The sequence below is a fragment of the Ambystoma mexicanum genome, chromosome 2p, assembly GCF_040938575.1.
Source record: "Ambystoma mexicanum isolate Mex_15411 chromosome 2p, UKY_AmexF1_1, whole genome shotgun sequence".
Taxonomy (NCBI): domain Eukaryota; kingdom Metazoa; phylum Chordata; class Amphibia; order Caudata; family Ambystomatidae; genus Ambystoma; species Ambystoma mexicanum.
Window position 1 is genome coordinate 87,766,788 of NC_090923.1, and position 19,521 is coordinate 87,786,308.

The 19,521-nt window shown below is 45.8% G+C and overlaps 1 protein-coding gene across 2 annotated transcripts in view; it reads left to right on the forward strand.

Moving 5' to 3' along the window:
* DALRD3 (DALR anticodon binding domain containing 3) overlaps nucleotides 1–19,521 on the forward strand; it is a 321,275-nt gene that overhangs the window by 270,726 nt on the left and 31,028 nt on the right. For both annotated transcript variants that reach the window (XM_069643313.1, XM_069643314.1), the window contains one exon: nucleotides 11,171–11,284. In XM_069643313.1, the coding sequence (XP_069499414.1) occupies nucleotides 11,171–11,284 (114 nt within the window). The remainder of the gene's footprint in view (nucleotides 1–11,170; nucleotides 11,285–19,521) is intronic.

A 19,521-nucleotide genomic window follows, 5' to 3' on the forward strand; every position in this document is an offset into this window, starting at 1 on the left:
ATACTTTGCCACCAAAACTAGGACATCCTGACCACCCTCTCTACACTCCCTCACAACCCTTCCCACACCCCCTCACCTCCATTCCCCCGTTCCCTCCCTTCCTCCCCCTTCTTCCTCCTTCCTCTCCCCTGTCACACCTGAAGAAGTTAAAGAAGTTACCAGAGTTGTCCGATCCATGAAGGTCTCTTCTAAACAAGTCTCCCCTTGCTCATCCAGGACATCAAGAATAACATCGGCTCTCTTGCCCTTGCTCTCGCTGATTTCTGCAATCATTCTTTTGTCACTGTATCTTTCCCCTTCCCCCTCAAGCACTCCCTTGTGCGCCCACTCCTGAAAAAAACATTTTCTGACCCTACTTGCCCTGCCACCTACCGCCCGATTTCCATCACCCCCTTCCTGGGGAATCTGCTTGAGAAGCTGGCCTTGCCCCAACTCAACTCGCACACTGAACTTGTTGGTGGTCTCCACAACCATCAATCTAGATTCCAAGCATCCATAGGCATGGGAACTGCTCGTCTGAACACCCGTGAAGAACTGCTTACATCTCGGGATTCCAATTCCCCCAGTTGTCCTTATCCTTCTCGATCTCTCCTCTGCCTTTGACACAGTCAACCATTCCATCCTGATACAAAGGCTCCACCATACCCTTGTTATCTCGGAACGGACACTGGACTGGCTGACCTCTTTCGTCACTAACCGCTCTTCTCAAGTCATCCTGGGCACCTTCTCCTCTCCTACTTCCCCCTCCACCTGTGGTGTCCTGCAGGGCTTCAAACTCCCTGCTGACCCGCTTGCACCCTCTATCATCCCTGACTGCCTATCTGGCATCCAGTCCTGGTGCACCTCCAACGACCTCGGCCTCAATGCCTGTAAAACTGAGATCCTTCCCATCGGGACCCCTGCTCCCTCCTTCTTCCCCCTCCCTCTGGCCTTCCTCCTTCGGCTCTCACCCTGCGCCTTTAACTGAAGCCAGAAACCTTGGAGTAATCTTTGACTGCTCTCTCTCCTTCTTCCCTCATACTCAGGACATTGCCAAGAAGTCCCACTTTCAGCTCTTCCTTCTCAAAGGGATTTTACTTTTTCTCACTTTCCCTCAGAGGCTCAATGTTACCCAAGCCCTGCCTCTCTCTAGGCTTGACTACTGCAATAGCCTCCTCCTGAATCTACAAACTTCCACTCTGCATCCCCTCCAGCTAATCCAGAATAGGGCAGCAATACTTATCCTTGGCCTTAAACCCAGGGGCTGCATCTCTCCTGCACTAAAACGTCTTCACTGGCTCCTGGTTGCTGCACGGATTAAATTCAAATACCTCTGCATCATCCACAAGGCTGTCTGGGCCCGGGGACCACACGATCTTCAACTTTTTATCACTAAATACTCTCCCTCTAGACCACTACGTTCCTCTGGCACCAACTCATTGTGTGCAAAGCGTTTTGCTAAACAGAGGGATGGGGGGTCATTCACTTCCTCAGCGGGCTTCCTCCTGTGGAATATTCTCCCCCTGCGCCTTGAGCAGGATCTTCTCAAATTCCAGAAGCTCCTTAAGACTTTTCCTCCTCCTTCCCTTCTTCTACCCTCTGTTAATCCCACAGTTTCGAGGGGATTGTGTCCTCCGACGTATTCCATATCTATGACCGGTAATGTCCACAGCTGTGCTGCTTCGGAACATTTTCGGAAGAGGGCATCCTGCGTCGATGGCGTCGATCCGATGTCCCTCGCGGGCCTCTGTCGAGGGTTGACGTCCCCGGATGTTATATATAGGACGTACGACGCCCGTAGCCTCAGTTCGGTTTTTTCCACAAACGTGTTTGCTTCGAAAATCTTGGCGCGCTCGATTCTTCTCTTCGAACAATGTCTTTGTCTTCCTTTACTCCGCCCTTGAAGAAGTCGTCAGCGCCATGTCCGTCGAAGGACCCTCTCGGTGCTCCGCCCTCGAAGTCGTCGATGCTGCCGGCGCTTCTGTCGACGCAGATTTCCCTCGGCGCCCTCGATGCCATTTGTGGAGGATTAGACGGATGTGCCCCTGAGGGCTGTGGAACCTCTGAGGAAGGTTCTCAGTAAGTCTGTGAGGCCTGTTTTTGAGCCCAAGTCTGTTCCTCCTCCTAGATTGGATTTTTTCCAACCTTTGCAAGAAATGTCAGAGGTTGATGAACTGTCTGATCAGGAGATGGGCTTGCCTGTGCATCCTGACGTCCCTGATGACCTTTTGTCTGGGCATAGTCAGATGGAGGAACTCCGTCAGTCATTGCATGACGCCAGTGGCCTAGATCGACGCAGGACGCCCTCTGCTGAAAATTTTCCAAAGCAGCACAGCTGTGGACATTACCTGTCAGATATGGAATACGTCGGAGGAACATCCCATCGAAAGAACGTTACCAGATTTGGTAAGTAACTTGTTCTTCTGAATCAGTGTCCTGGGCCCTTATGCATCCTCGGCGCCCTGACCTCCAACACCAATTCTGCCCAGCTCCTGTCTATCCACAGCACTTGCATCTGCACACCCTCCGCTCCGGAGGTTCGCACTTACACCTCCAGCGGCCCCAGTCCGTGTAGCACTCAACATTCCTAGCACTTCATCTGTGGCTCACCCATGAGCTTGGACTCCTTAGCATTTACCCCCTCTTGCCTCTCCTTGCTGCACTTGCATGTTCTGAATATTCACAAGGCATAGTAGGTACAAACCTTTACCTTTTTCCTCCTGCTGCTCTTAAATATTATTTTTAATGTATTCTCCCACCCTTGCTCCATTCCTGCCCTGTATTTTCTTATTGTATAAGCGCCTAACAAGCAAACTATACATAAATAAATGGATAGATTTACTTTAGTGGTGATAGTTGTCACTCTCTGCCCCCTGACCAAACCCAAATGGTCAGTGAGTGTTCTAATCCCATGGGAGAAGAGCCCTGCGTCAGTTAAGTTAACATTTCCTTGTATCACCTCCTCACAGTCCCTCAAAACAGAATTGAGGTTCCATGGACTTTCCGAGTGTTCATCTGTGACCAGTTGATCCTGTTTCTGGCTTTGTGTTTTTTAAAAAAAAATATTTTGTTGTGTTAAGTTCGTTTAACAAACTCTTACAACAATACCTTTTACATTTACCAGTTTTTCTATACTTCTTACAGTTTCATATGTACAATAAAAAAAACTGAGAATCATATTTACAGTTATTACAAATAAGCATCTCCTATCGTATTCCTACTATTTCACAGAAATAATTAGAACTGTCGCATTGCCAAATTCTATTCATCACTATGCCAATACAATATAATACAAACAATATCCACTGTATACACCGGGTTAATCCGATTATCGATCAAATATTCACCCCCCAGATACAGAGATTCAAATACAGTGTACTCGAAATTTCATTTTTAAGTAATAACCAAAACCCATAATCCTGAGCTATCTGACTTTATTCCCCAATTGGTACTTCCGAGACCTTTTCCTGAGATTCAGATTGAACATTTTACCAACAGGAGAAATATTACAAAGAAGGCTGGACATCAGGGAAAGCTGCAGAATGTGCAAAAAAAAAGGAGAGATAGAATCTCTGAAACACCCCATACTACAGTGTACCGGTTTAAGGAAAGAGCGAGAGCAGTGCTTGGGGGGGACATCCTTAGAAGCTACACGACAAGGAATGTCGATGAGTCGTGGAGGACTCTTGTAGAAGGAGAAAAAATGAAAACGACATTAGCACTCATAAAACTAGTGATTTTAATCCTTAAGAAACCAGAGGAGATCAACAACATAACCCAGGACTAATAAGATGCTACCAAGCACTGCTACTAAGATACTGTATACCAAACGAAGAATCATGATGAAAGAACGGACATGCTCAGGTTAAAGGTTTCAAATAAGGAAACCAAACAATCTGTTTAAATAAAATAAAAATAAATTTAAAAAAACCATAATCCTCCTATGCTCTATTTAATACCATATCAGATGTCTGAAGGTCTCCTTGTGAATTTGCGATACGCAATTGAAGTCTGCATGTATATCTGTAAGCCTCTTCAGCACCTAACAAGTTTATTGCTCAAGCACGTATGGTCGGAAAATTCCCTACTCACTTATATGAAGCAGGTTTCTCCCCCTTTTCCACTTGCAAAGATTGTCAGACATGCAGGTTATAGGACTTTTCCACAGCGGTCAGCTAGATGCAGATAGTTTTTGCTGTAGTTCTACTTCAATAATGTACAATAGGCGTACCAGGGCTAGAACCGATGTGACATTTGTCCCCCACATACAGCGGATCCACAGCCATTCCCTCCCACACAACGTGGAGCTAATATTAGCCTCTCCAAAATTAGCGCGTCAATATGTATCAAAGTAACCGCAGTACACTGTAAGATGTTTTAATGATTCTTTCTTTGTAGAGTTTGCACAAAACCGACCTACACAATAATTCGCCTCTCTGGGTTCTTTACACCAGAATTGCATTTTTTCATTGGTGGCAAACTGACTAATGTAAATACGTATCACAGGCCATTTTGCGCGGAAATTGAACCAGATATCTCGATCATGGTGTACGTTTGGTAAGAAAATCTGCAATTTCAGTGTACAGTTTATACTTTGGAATGGTCTCAATAGTAGCTACCCACACATATTCGAAAAGCTTTTTTTTTTTTTACATAGGCGGGACGCAACCAAAGGTCACCAATCGTCACATTAATGCTGTCCAATAGAGCTAACATTTCCTCATATCTTTTAATGGAGTTTGGATGATTTTCTGCCATCATGTTGGAAATGTTGTCGTACAAGGAATTCTGCGTTGGGTCCAACATTTTGGAAACATTGTTTAGACTCCTGACGAGCTGCAAGCGATATTAAACCAAGCTTGTGTCGCAACACTGCACTTTGTACTGAATTTGAGAGCCTATGAGTTTTTTTCCACCTCAAAGCTTGTTCCTGATTTAAATGAGGACCAATTTTCAAAAGGCACATATCCAGACCGTAAAGAAACACAGCCTCAACTTTCAAAATATAATACTCGAATATTGGAGTCATAGAATATTCGCAGTATCTGCTATATAGGATTTTCATTTGCGAACATAAGGGTTTGATCTTATCTTTAATCATTGATTTCCACATGTTTTTTGACACAGTGTTGCATAGATTGTATCCAAGATACTTCACTGAAGGGGCTCGTTCAATTCGAGAACCATCCAGCGACCATTTATATGCAACTAATTTCTTCCTGTAGTTGCTAATATGATAATATTGGATTTCACTGGATTTGCTTTCAGATTGTTTGAATACGCATACGATGCAAAACGTTCCAGTTTATTTTGCAAACCAAATGGCGTCAAATCAAACAGTAGTATATCGTCCGCAAATGCCAACCATTGTATTTTCAAGTTACCAAGCCTAGCAGGATAAATTACTTTCCCTTGCCATATGTTATCCATGTCACACAAGTACGCATTAAACAGGGTAGCCGCTAGTTCCCTGTTTGTTGATACGGACGCGCACATGAGTTTTTCATGTCACAAAACCAGCACATGGAGGAGAGTAGGATCAAATCCCATGTTAGCTAGTTTGGACCACAGTGTAAATATGCCATATATATCGGGCCACGTTCACAATTTCTCGCTTTTGCCAAAAGATGCGCTAGAATCGTGGCGTTCAAGGGGGTACCCATTGAACAGCGAAATCCCACTTGAAACCGTGATCGCCTATTTATACGTTTCATGTGGGTTTCTAATTCTTTGAGAATAAGAGTCGAGAACAGCTTCTCAGATGTATCTAATAATGCAATGGCTCTATAGGTCGCTGGATCATAACATCTACCTTTTTTCCATATAGGGACCACAATCGCAGTGTTCCATGATGTGGGTATCCTGTGTGATCTAAAGATGTTATCATATTTTATTTTGCAAATATAGGCCCAATAACTAGGGTCCTGTTTCATAACACATACAGGAATCCCATCTGGACCTGGCGCTTTCGAGTATTTCAACTTTAATATTGCCCATTCTATATCTTTTACCGACCACGGGGTCTTATTACGGAATCTAGAGGGTAATTGATTATCTAGAAAAAAGGTAGTCAATGTTGATGCCGATATAGGAGATTCCAGACCATCTATCCTTTTGTCCAAGCCAAGTCGCAGCATGCCCATATGGATCTTCTGTTCGTACAAAGATAAGAGACCATATTTTGATTGTCTTGGATTTTAAGGCCCCGTTTTATATTACGGCATTTATTGTTGTATATATTACAGATATTTCTTTTCAGAATTAGGTATTCTGCGGTTGTAGGACAGGTTGTCTATTTTTAAGACATTTTAGTCTGTGAATCTCACTATTGCGGTGTGAGAAATTATTTCCCTGCATTGGGCAAGATCCGCCTAGTCACAGCAGCATATCTGCTATCAGCTCTGTGAAGTACTTCTCAATCATACTAATGTCGCTGTAAACCTGGGGTAATGAACCTGACCATGTGGCTGCCTTTTTAATCATTTTATTTAGTTTACAACATAGATTATCATTCCATATTATGGATATGAATGTATGCTCAATCTCTACACATGATAGGACAGGATCATTCGGACGTAAGGATCCATTCACCCTAATGGTTGTATCAATAATTACATGATCTCCCAAATGTACACCTAGAGTGAATATGGGGGTTGCTAATGGAGCAAGGGTATGTGAAACAGCTAGATAATCAATTCTGGAGTTTTGCTTATCCCGCCACCAAGTATAAGGTAAAGCCTTGGAGCAAAACTCCTGTAAATAGATGTCCCAACTTTCCAAAAACTATCTCCATTTTTCGCCATTAGATTGTGCCTGAAGTTGATGGACAGAGGGAGCGTACCTAAGGTTCTTAGAAGCATGTCCAATGCAACATGCATTAAAGCCTTCTTCAATGATAATATGAATTTGAGAATGACGGGAATAGATATCCTCCAGAATTAAATTCAGCTGTTCAACATTGCACCCAAGGGGAATTTCAGAGGGCTCCAATATATAGCAATTACAAAAAATGTCACAGGAGATTCAACAAGAAACGAAAATTCAATAACTTATATATTGGCCATATCCTGTACCAGCTTTGACCTGATATTTAGAGTATTAAGACAAATTGCAAGCCCTCCATAGGGACAACCTCCCCTACCAAGCTTGGCCTTCGCTACATACGTACTAAAGCCATTCACCATAAAGTGACATGTATTCATGGATTCCTGTAGTATGATTATATAAGTTTGAGCATGTGAAGTTATGCAGCCATGTATTGATGTTTTTAAACCCACATGTATTCCAGTATAAGAAGGCTAAATCATGGTTACTATGAGGAGTTTGTGGTTGGCTTTACTTCATTTAGAGTCTTTACCAAGGGGATCAACCATGACCAATCCTTAATTGCCGCGGTCAGGTTGGTAATTTGGGAGAGTGCAGATATTTCTGTATCCTTAAGGCCGTGACTTATTACGGAAGATTCTTCATTAGTAGAATACCTAGGAGGTTGGAATTGTAGGAAGGTTTTTGCCGCCTCGTGAGACTCAAATTGAAAAAGTTCTAGCCCTAGAAGTTCGAAGTCCATGCTGTGTTCATGCAGCATTTTAGTTATTATAAGAGAGTGAGTCTTGCATACCATTCTATTGTTATTAGTGTTGTGAAGTTCGATCCATTCGATATCCTCTGATCTCAAATTTCTTAGGGATGGAATGAGATTGAAAATTTTCAATAGATGCAAGCGGTTAATCCTTTTTTTACCATTTACATCCTCGTCACTTTGCCAACCTATTATGTTCACCATTTCCTTGTCTAATTCATTGGTAACTGTAAAAGGGGGCTCCAGAAGGGGACCTATATGATTCACCTGTGTACTTATTCCGTCAGTAATAGATGGGAGCTTGGTATTTGGGTTACCCTTCCTAGTCGCTTCATTGTCGACTGACTGTTCCACCTCTGTGTTGGGCAAGGAATAAGCAACAGTCCCAGTTTCCTTCAGTGGAGGAGGAACTGCGTTAGACAAGCATTGGCACAACTGAAGGAGGTTACAGTACCACTTTGTTGCCCCCAGTATCAGTCAGTGCGCCAGAATCTTCTGTGGAGTCTTTGCCATTCTCCAAAGTTACAGTTTCTTCTTTTTTTCTTTTTTTCTTTTTTTCTTTGTTTTATAACCCTTATCCTTCGGGGCTACCATACTTGTTTTGGATATCTGGAGCGCTTTTTTGCTTTCATCATCCAGCTGATCTAGATCTAATATGCCCTCTTAAGCTGGATTAATACATGAGGCATCACCCTTCTGGGGAATCGTACAAAAATGTCGACCTGGGAATTGCGACATCCGAAAATGCAGACTTTTTATTTTTTTAGCCCTCTCTTACACTATATATATATATATATATATGTGCGTGTGTGTGGGTGGGGATTTAGCGTATATTAATATGGGGGGGTCTCCAGGGGGTCTCCCCCCGCATATATATGTGGTGTAAAGGGTTAAAAAAAAGAAAAAATCAGCATTTTCGGCCGTCGCAGTGATCACATAGATCCCCCTTCTGGTTACCTTAATTGCCAGTTAGGGAAGAACTCCCTGATTCCTTGGTTCCGATGACCTTCACCTCCTGTTTAGTCCGTGAATTTCTTTTAAAATGGCGAGTGTGAATGCTTTTTTGTCTATGAGACATATAGGGACCAGAAGTAAACCCCCTATTGCCAATAGGAGGATACAAGGGTGCCATGCTTCCTGACTCTTCTCCTCCCGGCCCTTCTTTTTCCTCTTCGATCAAATCGGCGAGGGCAGAAGGGCTATCAATAGATGCACCACTGACAGCTTGATTAATCTGTGGAGAATGCAAGGGGTAAGTAGTGAGAGGGTGTGTTAGTCTGCATGCTAGCTGTGTTATCAGAGATTCAACCATGTCTCATTTTGTGCTGATTGTATCAATGACTATCGGCACCCTACCGGGTAACTCAGCTTGTGTGCTTTTGGATAACATCGGCATTTTATCCAAAACTTTGGCATATGATCTCGAGGCTACAAATGGTTTCTCAGATAAGTTGATTTGTACAGTTCTCGAGTGTACTATGAGTTATTGTGTTTGTGTGGACTCTGAATTAACAAGACACTCACTATCTGGAATGATTTTGGTTACATTGTAGAGATAACTTTGCCATTCCCCATTAGATATTCCCTTTATTTTACTTATTTTCATGTGGGTTTCATTGGATGTCTGTTTCCGTTCTCTAATTTCCAAATGTCAGTTTGTACCTTCTATCTAGTAAATTCAAAATCCTTGTCAATACAGGGAATGTGTGTTCTGCATTTTCAAAATCATTAAGTGCGTTTGACATGCCCAGAGATGCAATTCGAGATGCTTCGTGGGCTGCCAATGATGATCTGTTTTGCATCCACTGGAATGGCGCAGGCTCTTGCACCTTCGACTGAGGTTTGATTTGCCTCAAAATTTTGCAAATCGTTAGTAATAGAAGGAATGGATGCAATCAGTGGAGCTATAACGGGGACAAAAGGTCCCACCGAAGGGATATGGGAACTATCCACGTCTACAGATCAAGCTCCAAAGAGGTGCAGCTCCTCTATGCCTCCATGTCTGGGATTACCGGGAGTAGATGGTCCCAAAGAAATACGAACACGTTTTCCCAATTCAGCCATTATGATAGGGGCAAGCATTGAATCATCCGAGATGCCCTGGTTAAAGATATCCCCAGGTATAATTGCAGATTGAATGTGTTTTTAATCTTCTCGCATGCTCGGAAAACTATGCTGGACCGAGCGTTCACCATCATACATCTCTTTCAGGGGAAATGAGGCTGTACCCTGTGCGTACGTGCTAGGTGCGTGTACCATAGCATGTACATTCACTGTCTCACCTACAAGCACATTTATTTCATCAATGTTATCAATACCAATAGTATTTATTTTAGGACCATGCAGTATTTCAGCCTCATTAGCAATTACGGGCTTCGGTATTATTTTACATACCTTCCCACTTCTTAAGCTACTGGCCATAATTCCACACGATCACAAATGAGTAGATGAGTAAGGACGGTAGATCACTACCCTTGCTACTTACACCTGTCACAGTGCCTTTAAGTGCCAAGTTCACATAAACAGTAGTCAATCTGCACCGTTTAACAAAGCATAGCATGTACAGCAAAAAACACCATACGAAAGCTTCACCGTGACTTCAAGACTCAAAAGCAACTACACTTTGCCATTTGTAGATGGTCAATATTACTTATCTAAGCGCCGCCCGAACAGCCCAAACAGCACTTCTGGGGTGCACGCGCGGATGCGCGTACCCGTTCCGTTATATGGGCTGTCGGGAGAGGCGAGGGGTGGGGCGGGGCAGCGCGTCACTGGTACACTGCAACAGAGTAAAGAGAAAAAAAGAAGTCACGTTGCGTTGGTGTGAGTCAGCGCAAGGCCATTAGAGACCCGGCGCGAGTCCAAAACATTTAAAGAATGGGCCAAGTCTTAAGTAAATATTACTTGAAAAAATAGCAGCTAGAGTCCTTCGTGTTGCGGCGTGGCAAAGAGGATGCTTCCTCTTGAGGACGCCCGTCGGAGACTCCACAGGAGAATCAAACAGGTTGCAGTCCAAATATCCCAAACAGCACTTCCAGGCACTTCTACTTTAGTTTCCCATATCCTGTATTTGTCAGGCAGCCTCCCCTTTAGATTGAATTCTTTGCGTGATCACTAACTTGATTTGACTTTACTCCTTTGATCGGGCGAGACCAATATAATTTAGTGTAGCCCTAGTGGCAGAGCCGATCAAGTATAAAATCACCAGGAATGTGCCCTTCAGCTCTACCATGCCGCTTCACTAACCCCAAGTAACCGGTAACAACGGTGCCGGTGCTTCCGTGAAACTCTGTGGGCGGGCGACAGGCCGCCCGGCAGGACACCCGCCCAGCAGACATGTACTTTGCCGTTCCGGAAACAAGGGTGCCGGAACGGCAATGTTGTAATGAGGCCCAATGGTTTTTTTCTCTAACCAGTTACAACATTTGCACAACTTTTGCACTTGCCACTAGTGAGTGACAATGGACTTTTGGCGAGTAAGAAATGGTATGCCGTGTGCATGTGTTGATGGTGTTGATGCTGCTTGTGAATAACCTTTATGCCAAGCTAGAACTTGCAATTTGCTATCTTTTCCCCTGGCTCCAGGCTAATTTCTGACATGTTCTTACGCAGGGCGAATGGATTTTACTGTTCAACTACATCCTTCCATTCCCAGATGTTCTAAGTGAAGCAGCCCATCTCCCCGTTTCTGCTAAAGGAATTCGCATCACAGCAAACACGGAAGCAGTGAGTAGTCTTATGTTGCTATTAAGCCTTTAGGTGCTTACCTAACCTACCGAATTGCACCTTCAACGCACCAAGGTTTGTATCCCAACATTCCTTAATGCCAGATGGCCATTTGTTAGCCATGAAGTGACTGCTTCTTGGAACGTTCACAGCAGCTCAGATCTATTACTGTTAAGTACTGGCCATTCTTTGTTATTTCTCGATGGTAAACTCATTGGTTTCTTACCATCAGTATTGCAGCATTATTGGAGGAGCATTGTTGCTTTTGGGGCACAAAACTGGGATGGAACCTCAGCCCCCTCCCTTCCCCACTCCCTTTTTTCCTTTTCATGCCGCTTTTTTGCAATTTGTGTTGCTGCAGTACCCCTTCTACTGGGGAAAGTCCCACCTCTCTCGGGCTTGTCCTACTCCCCCCCCCCCACTGTATTTTTCCTGTGTACTGCCCCGCTGCCTTCCCCGTCCCCTCCCACCCCCAGCTTGTATGAGCAATAGAAATTGAGAAGGAACTAGTTCCTGCTACTATTTCTATTGCCCAGCATTTTAGTTTGTCATATTTCTCTTAAATAAAATCCTGCACACACGTATGTTGTGGCTGCAGTTTCCCTTAAAATGAAAACCATCAGTGCCCTGGAGAGCCAGGGTGTGATAGTTGCCAACTCGTACTCATTCGTTGGCAGACATGGCTGTTAATCTTGGGCTTGGACTGGTGTGCAGTTACCGGACCCATAAACCCCTGATCATGCAGGTAATAGATTATTTTGCAAATTGTTAAATCCCGTCTACCAGAAGCTGCTCCTAAAAGATGATCTGCCTCAGGGGTCCCTCTGTTTTAGCATTGAGGTATTATTGGGGGCGTGTCTGAATCACATTTCTCTTTGACTTTCATTGGTGGTCCTACTCTGAAACATTTTCCTCTGGGACTCCTGGTACTTCATCCTACCTCTCGATATCTTGATTGGGGTTTCCTCGGGCCTTCCCTGGGGCTGATTGTCATGGAAAACTTTAGGGTAAAATGGACTGAACCTCCAAACAAGCAGTTGGCCCATTGACTTTGTCCCATTGATACCAAAGAGGCTCTGGGTGTACTTACCAAACCCGGAATACTTCCTCCTGTGTACCTGCAGGTGGTTTAGTGAGCTCTAGACTAATAGCTGGAACTTTGGTACTTAACTACTATTATAATATATGTAGTATTGTGATTTTGTAAAGGTTTTAATATGAATCAAAACAAATAAATTACAAAAATATATGTATTTGTAATGCATTTTTAAAATACTGATGTTCTCTGTAGTCAAAGTGAACAACTGTATACTGCCTATATGTTTAGGTACTGACCTCTGATCCACGACAAAAAAATATATGGGGTTGCACCACTGTTTGTGGCAACCTCACCGCCTCATTCATATTCATTTCAAAAGCGTGTTTTTCACATTTACGGACTACGGCACAATTTAAGGTTTTGTCAAGCAAGTGTCTTGTTATACTAATTTTAAAACACAATAGACTGCAACATTATGATACATTCGTTTTACATATGACACAATAGTTGACATTAGTATTACAGCAATGGTTTATCACATAGGCCGTGTTGGACACCGCATTCCAAAACCACTACCGAAAAGCAATATGATGTGCAGTGGAGACAGGGGTGGACTAGGAACCAAAAGAGGCCCTGCAAATCCCTGGAATTCATTTTCAAAGTGGCCCCAAATTACACCTTTTCAGCAAGCCAAAGCCTTCTCCTATGGGACAATTGGAAATGCCACACAAGAGGCCCAGGGTGCATAGGCCTACCGGGAAATCTCCAGGTTTCCTTATAGGCCAGTCCACCCCTGCCCAGGGTGCAGAGGTCTACCGGGAAATCTCCAGGTTTCCTTATAGGCCAGTCCACCCCTGCCCAGGGTGCAGAGGCCTACCGGGAAATCTCCAGGTTTCCTTATAGGCCAGTCCACCCCTGCCCAGGGTGCAGAGGCCTACCGGGAAATCTCCAGGTTTCCTTATAGGCCAGTCCACCCCTGCCCAGGGTGCAGAGACCTACCGGTCCACCCCTGCCCCTACCGGGAAATCTCCAGGTTTCCTTATAGGCCAGTCCACCCCTGAGTGGAGTCCCTGCTTTGTGCGATCCCACTATAAGAGAAACCTATAGCACACAGCGGTGTCTTTCCCTAACCGACGCGTGTTTTAACGCACAGCGGGTGCTTCAGACTCCTTGTCAACAAGGTATTCATTAACCCATGTTGGCTGCCATTGTCGATTCGCATTCAATGATAGTAAGTTCACGGCTATTGATGAAGCCCTCCCGCGTGAATGGACACAATTAATGTGCTTATTATTTAATACTGACTACTTATTTGAACTGATAGAGATCATACTTCTCGTTATATAAGTGTGGTGTATTTTCTAGGGATAGGTGTGTTGAATAATTGTACCTTTGTGTCAGCCTGCTACCTAAGCTAAGCCTGGTTGATCTGCCCACGTTCACTTACCTTTAGGAGAGGAGCATACCTTTTAAGACATTGTTTGGCTTCCCTTTCTCGTCGGGTGTGTTGGGCCCGATTAAGCGCCGTGCTTGTGGTTCCCCCAGCAGGCAGTTGCAGTTGTGCAAAACTGCTTAACACTGTGGTTCAAGGTGAAGAATTTTTGCAGTTGTGTCTCATGAGCATTTTCCCCTTTTGGATTACATTGTGGGCTTTTCCTGCTGCGCTTTATGTTCTGTGGCTCCTGGTCTTCTGTTCTCCTCCTTGGGGTCTATTACAGACGCTACGTGACTGGGACTTACCTGCCTTTTCCCCCATGCATACGATTTACCTGCGACTGCGACATTTTACTCACCTGAACCTCCCCTAAAGTGACTTTAGGGATACATGCCTGCCATTGGACATGTTTCCTGTTCAGCGAGTTGGGCCCAATGCTAGCATTTTAGCACATACCTGTTGTTGTTTTTAGTTCTGTTTTTAAAGCCATGCTTTATGCTACTGCAACTGTAAATACAGATTTACTATAACTATTTTTGGTGGCACTATTACTAATTTTCCCTGAAGTGTGATGACTTTGTAATTTTTGGTAAAAATGCATTTGTCTTCTGATGGCCCACTGTGTTTTTGAGTGTTTTATCCCTTCTGGAACATTCTTTAACTGATGTGTGCCTTTGTAGTTTAAAATACTGGATCCCAGAGGGCTAGATATATTGTGACATGGTTGGCACTAGTTGTCCTGTATGATTGGCCATGTTTCACATTACATTACATTACATTATATTTATAAAGCGCACTATGGGCCAGTAGGCATGAAGGCGCTAACAAAAAGTACAAAACGCACAACAGGCAGGGGCACCTCTACTATCCTAAACAGGTCCTGACTAAGGTGGTCATAGTAAACAAAACCTATTGGCCGTATATATGCTATGTAGTGCTGCCCCGAAGGGCCTGCTTATGAGAAGAGAAAGGTTTTGATGTCTGGCTCCCTATTCTGAGCACCCCTTCTCTTCATATATTACCCGTCACAAGAAAGTGGCCCTACAACACAGGTAGGAGTGCCTATCTCTTTTATGACCATGTATTTCTCTTGTACAGGCACTAGATATTTTAACTCTGTGTTAATATCCTGGTCCCTTTTTCTCCCTCCTCATCCCCAAATTGTCAATATATGTTGTGCCCCTAACCTTCGATAGTGGATTTACATTTTGGAATAGGAGTGTAGATTGTCTAAATTACACTTTCGAGGGGATTGGGTCCTCCGACGTATTCCATATGTATGACAGTAATCACCACAACTGTGCTGCTTCGGAAAATCTTTCTGCGTCCTGCATCGATGACGTCGATACGCCGTCCTCGAGGACCTCCTCCGACGGCCGACGTCACCAGATGTTATAGGTAGGACGCACGACGCCCGTAGCCTCAGTTCCGTTTTTTTCGCAAACGTGTTCGCTTCGGAGATCTCGGCGCGCCTTGACTCTTTGGAGTTTCTGTTCTTTTGGTTCTTCGAACCTGTTTGTTTTGTGAAGTATTCTCGGGATGTCTTCCTCTTCTTCCAACCCGCGTCCGGGCTTCAAGAAGTGTGGGGACTGCGGGTCCAAGATGTCAGTGGCGGTCTCGCACAACGCCTGCCTCTGGTGCCTCGGGGAGGCCCACGACACGGATGATTGTGTCGACTGCCAGTCGCTTGCGTCCAAGGCCTTGCAGGAACGTAAGATGCTGTTGGTCGGTAAGGTGTCAAAGCCCCGGAAGGCGAGGTCCACTGGGCTTTCGACGGACGATTCGAGGGGCGACTCGCCGCATCGTAGTCGTAAGTCTAGGGGGTCTCGGACCCGGAGTGGGTTCCGCCACTCCTCTGCCTCTTAGAGGCACTCCGGGAAGCACCGTCATTGGTCGCCTTCCCCGTCCTCATCCGAGGACTCTGCCCGTCGGCGGGTTTCTTATCCCACCAAGCGTTCCTCTCCAGAGGAATGGGCTTCCTTTGGGAAGAAAATGTTGGCGATTCTTAATTTGCAGGGCTCAGGTCCGTCCGCGCCTCCGAGAGGGGTCTGTCGTGACCGTACTGGAGACACCGCTCGTACGCCTTCGGGCTCGGGTGGTCGGCACGATTCGCGGGAGAGATCCCGCTAGGACAAGGGGAATCGTTCCAGTCATGCACGTTCCAGGTCCCGGTCCTCGACGCGCTCGAGCCCGTGTGCAACTGTGAAGTCTTCGAAGAAGATGTCGACGCTGGTGGCACCGAGGTCGTCGACGGACTCTCTTGAGGCTCCGCCTCCGAGGAAGTCGTCGACGCCATAGGCACCCAGGACAAGCTCGGGGCTCCGCCCTCAAGGCCGGTGTCGAAGCCGTCGATGCTGCCGGCGCCGCGCTCGACGGCCTCGACGCCTTTCAAGACTGCAGTGTCGGAGGTAACCCGTGGCACGGGGGAACCCCCTAGAAAGGCTCTGGCCAAGGCAATACATGTCTTTTTCCCTTATTCATTGCCCACTTTCCAGCCTATGCAGTATATTTCTGAGGTGGAAGAGGGTTCTGAAGATGGGTTGGTTCCGGACACAGTACCAGATGAGATTATTTCTGGTCATAGCCAGATTGAGGACTTGCGTCAGTCACTGCATGAGGCCAGTGGTCTGTACACCTCTCCGGAGGTGGAGTTCTGTAGGCCCGAGCCTGGCACCCATGCCGAGTCATCGTACCGGCGCCTTATGACCTGACGGATATCCTCGACCAAGGTCCATCCACTGACCCGTTACTGCCATTCCATATGACTCTGCAAAGAAGGGTGGCAGCGGCTTGGACTGCTCCGGAGAGTCTCCTGGCAGTGGGCAAGTCTTTGCCGCGAAAGAACCGCCCAGCCAGTAGTGACCCTTGCTACTTGACCACGCACCCCACTCCGGAGAGTTTGGTAGTGCAGGCGGCTACGGCCCCAGCAAAGCAGGCGTCGTATCCTACCATCCCTCCTGATGGGGACGATGAGCGTTTTGATGGCTAGGCAAAGAAAGTGTTTTTTTCAGGGGGTATGGCTCTTCAGGCGGCCAACTCCGTATGTGCCTTGTCACGTTTCATGCACACTCTGTGGAACTGTAATTCCTTAGCAGCTGAACATATTCCCGAAGGGGACGAACGGGATGGCAAGGATGCTATGTGTGAGTCCGTTCCGTTCAGTCGGGTTTGGACATGGCAGACTGTGTCAGGCGGTCCATGGCGGCGAGCACCGTGATACGCTGGTATGCATGGTTGAGGAAGTCGGGGTTTGCTCCTGATGTGCAAGCCAGGCTCCTCAACATGCCCTTTGATGGTGAACATCTTTTTGGCAGCAAGGCTGACGAGAGCCTTGAGAGCTTGCAGACCTCCAAAGCTGCAGCAACGTCGTTGGGCTCTGCAGTCCGCCAACCTCTGCCTTGTCGTCCTAGGGGACAGCAGGGGAGGGGAGGTTACTTTCGTTATTACTCATCCTTTAGTAAAGCGAGAGGAGCTGCAAGTCAAAGGGGCAACCGCAGGAGGGCCAGAGGTGGAAAACAAGGTACTCGAGGTGCCAAGGCCACGCAAGCAGTTGCCTCTTTGCCCTCAGGCAACGGCGCAGCCGCTTCTGCTCAGTCATGAGGCCCATGCTTCGCCGGTTGGGGGAAGGCTGGCGCAGCATCTTGTAGAATGGCGTGCCATTACTTCAGGTGTGTGGGTTCTGGAGATCATAGCCCACGGCTACTGTCTTCCTTTCCGGCAGAGGCCTCACGACAATCCACCAGAGAATCTCTCTTTGAAGAGTCCGGATCCGCTCCTTGCGCAGGAAATTCAATCCCTGCTGTAGAAGGGCGCCATAAAACTGGTGCCTGTAGTGGAGATGAACAAGGGATGGTATTCCCCTTATTTTTTGATTTCGAAGAAAGACGGGGGGATTGAGACCCATCATGGACTTGTGCGGTTTCAACAAATTCCTCAGGAAGGACAAGTTCAAGATGGTTACTCTCTCTCAAGTCCTCCAGGCCCTTCAACTTCAGGACTGGTTGGTGTCTCTGTGTGAATGTCCCACCGGTAAAACACCAGCAGCACATTTTGTTGAAGTCCTACCGCTGGCATATTTACTGTCAGGAGGATAGGAATTCTGTGTGACAAGTTGTTTTGCAGGGAGCATAGTTGCGTAGATGAGCTGAAAGAAAAGGTTCTGGGAAGTGGGATAGGCATGGAGAGGTGTGTTGAGTCCTCAGAAAAGAAAAGGCATAGGTAAAAAAGATAAAAACCTGCAGTATATAGAGGAAAAACTGAATCCAGCAATTTAAGACAAAAAAAACGCAGGAGACCAGGATACTTGCACCTCTTTGTATTCCTCCCTCCTCCATTCCAGTGTGGATTGCTAAAATATTCAGGTCATCATGATACAAGCGCTCCAATGTGTCCACATGTCCTTTTACGTTTTACCAGGAACCATATTGTGATGCTGCCCTCCCTCAGTTTAACTACATCACTGTATTCCCGTTGACTAAGTGAGTGCAATGTTGCCACAGCAAGATTTATGGTCTAGTGCACCATTATTTACTTAAAGCATAGAGTAGGCCATCTTCCATTTGCATGATATCACACTATCTTCCTTCCTCCTTCATACAGGTCGCACAATCTTCCCAAACCCAGTGGTTCTCATGCTGAAAGCATTGCACATGAGCAACACTAGTAGCAAGTCTGAAGGAAGCCTTGAATCTCTCTGAACATGGATAGGTAAAACAGATGCACACAGACCTCTGTGGGAGATAGATCACATCAGTGTTCATACTGCCTGGGGAAGTGGGACAGGCAGGATCCAGGCACAGCCAAGTTTGGACCTCTGTGCGATCATCTACTGCCAAGCTTGCAGAATACACATTAGGGGGTCACTACGCTTTACTCTTAACTTGGCTTCTTCGTTCCTTCTCTTTTCCTCCTCCCTTCCATTTTTGTCTTTGTTAACCAGAACCACAAAGCTGACAGACTTCCATCCAGCCCTTTGTCTTATCTTGGCACCAAATTCCCTCGAGAGCCTCACATTTGAGCTAAACCACAGATGACTCTCACTTGGGTAGCTCTGCTGAAAAGGCTGACCTATGCTCTTCGTATAGCAATTTAGAAAAGCACAGTGCCGGATCTCCCCTTCATCTAGCAGTGAGTGGGCCTAGGCGTTTGTGTTCTCGTTTAAACAGAACCTAATTTCTCTTGTAAACCATGCATGTAGAAAGAAAGCTAAATCATACCAGGCTCCACAACACTCCATGGCAGCCCCCAACAGGGGGGGTGGACGGATGCATAACATTTAAGTTATATGGTAAATGTCATGCAACAGACGGGACACACTGTAAGGCACAGACACTGGGGGGTGTAGGCCTGTGAGTGCTGCTCTATCAGTCATCTAAAATCTGGGATGAGGCCTGCACTGAAATTGATGTCCTTTTAGGCAATGCAAGACAATTTGCTTTCTCAATCCTGGTTTCCTTTCTCTTGCAGTTTCTTCCTTCATCTTACACGGAGAATTGTGCCGCATCCCTCAGGGTTTATTTGTATTTTATTTATTTGTAAAGCGCGCCGGGCCCTAAGGCATCTGGGCGCATAATCTTAAGAGAACAGAGTTACAGTTACATACAATAGACAGCAATGAGTAAGTCAACCAGCTTACATTCAACATGCCGATAGGGCTGCAGTATGAAAAGAGTATGTACAAAATGGTATGCAGAAGGCATGTAAAGGCAGGGGGAGACAAACGGCTAGCTTAAAAACTGGGGTAACGAAAGTGAGGGAGGCTAG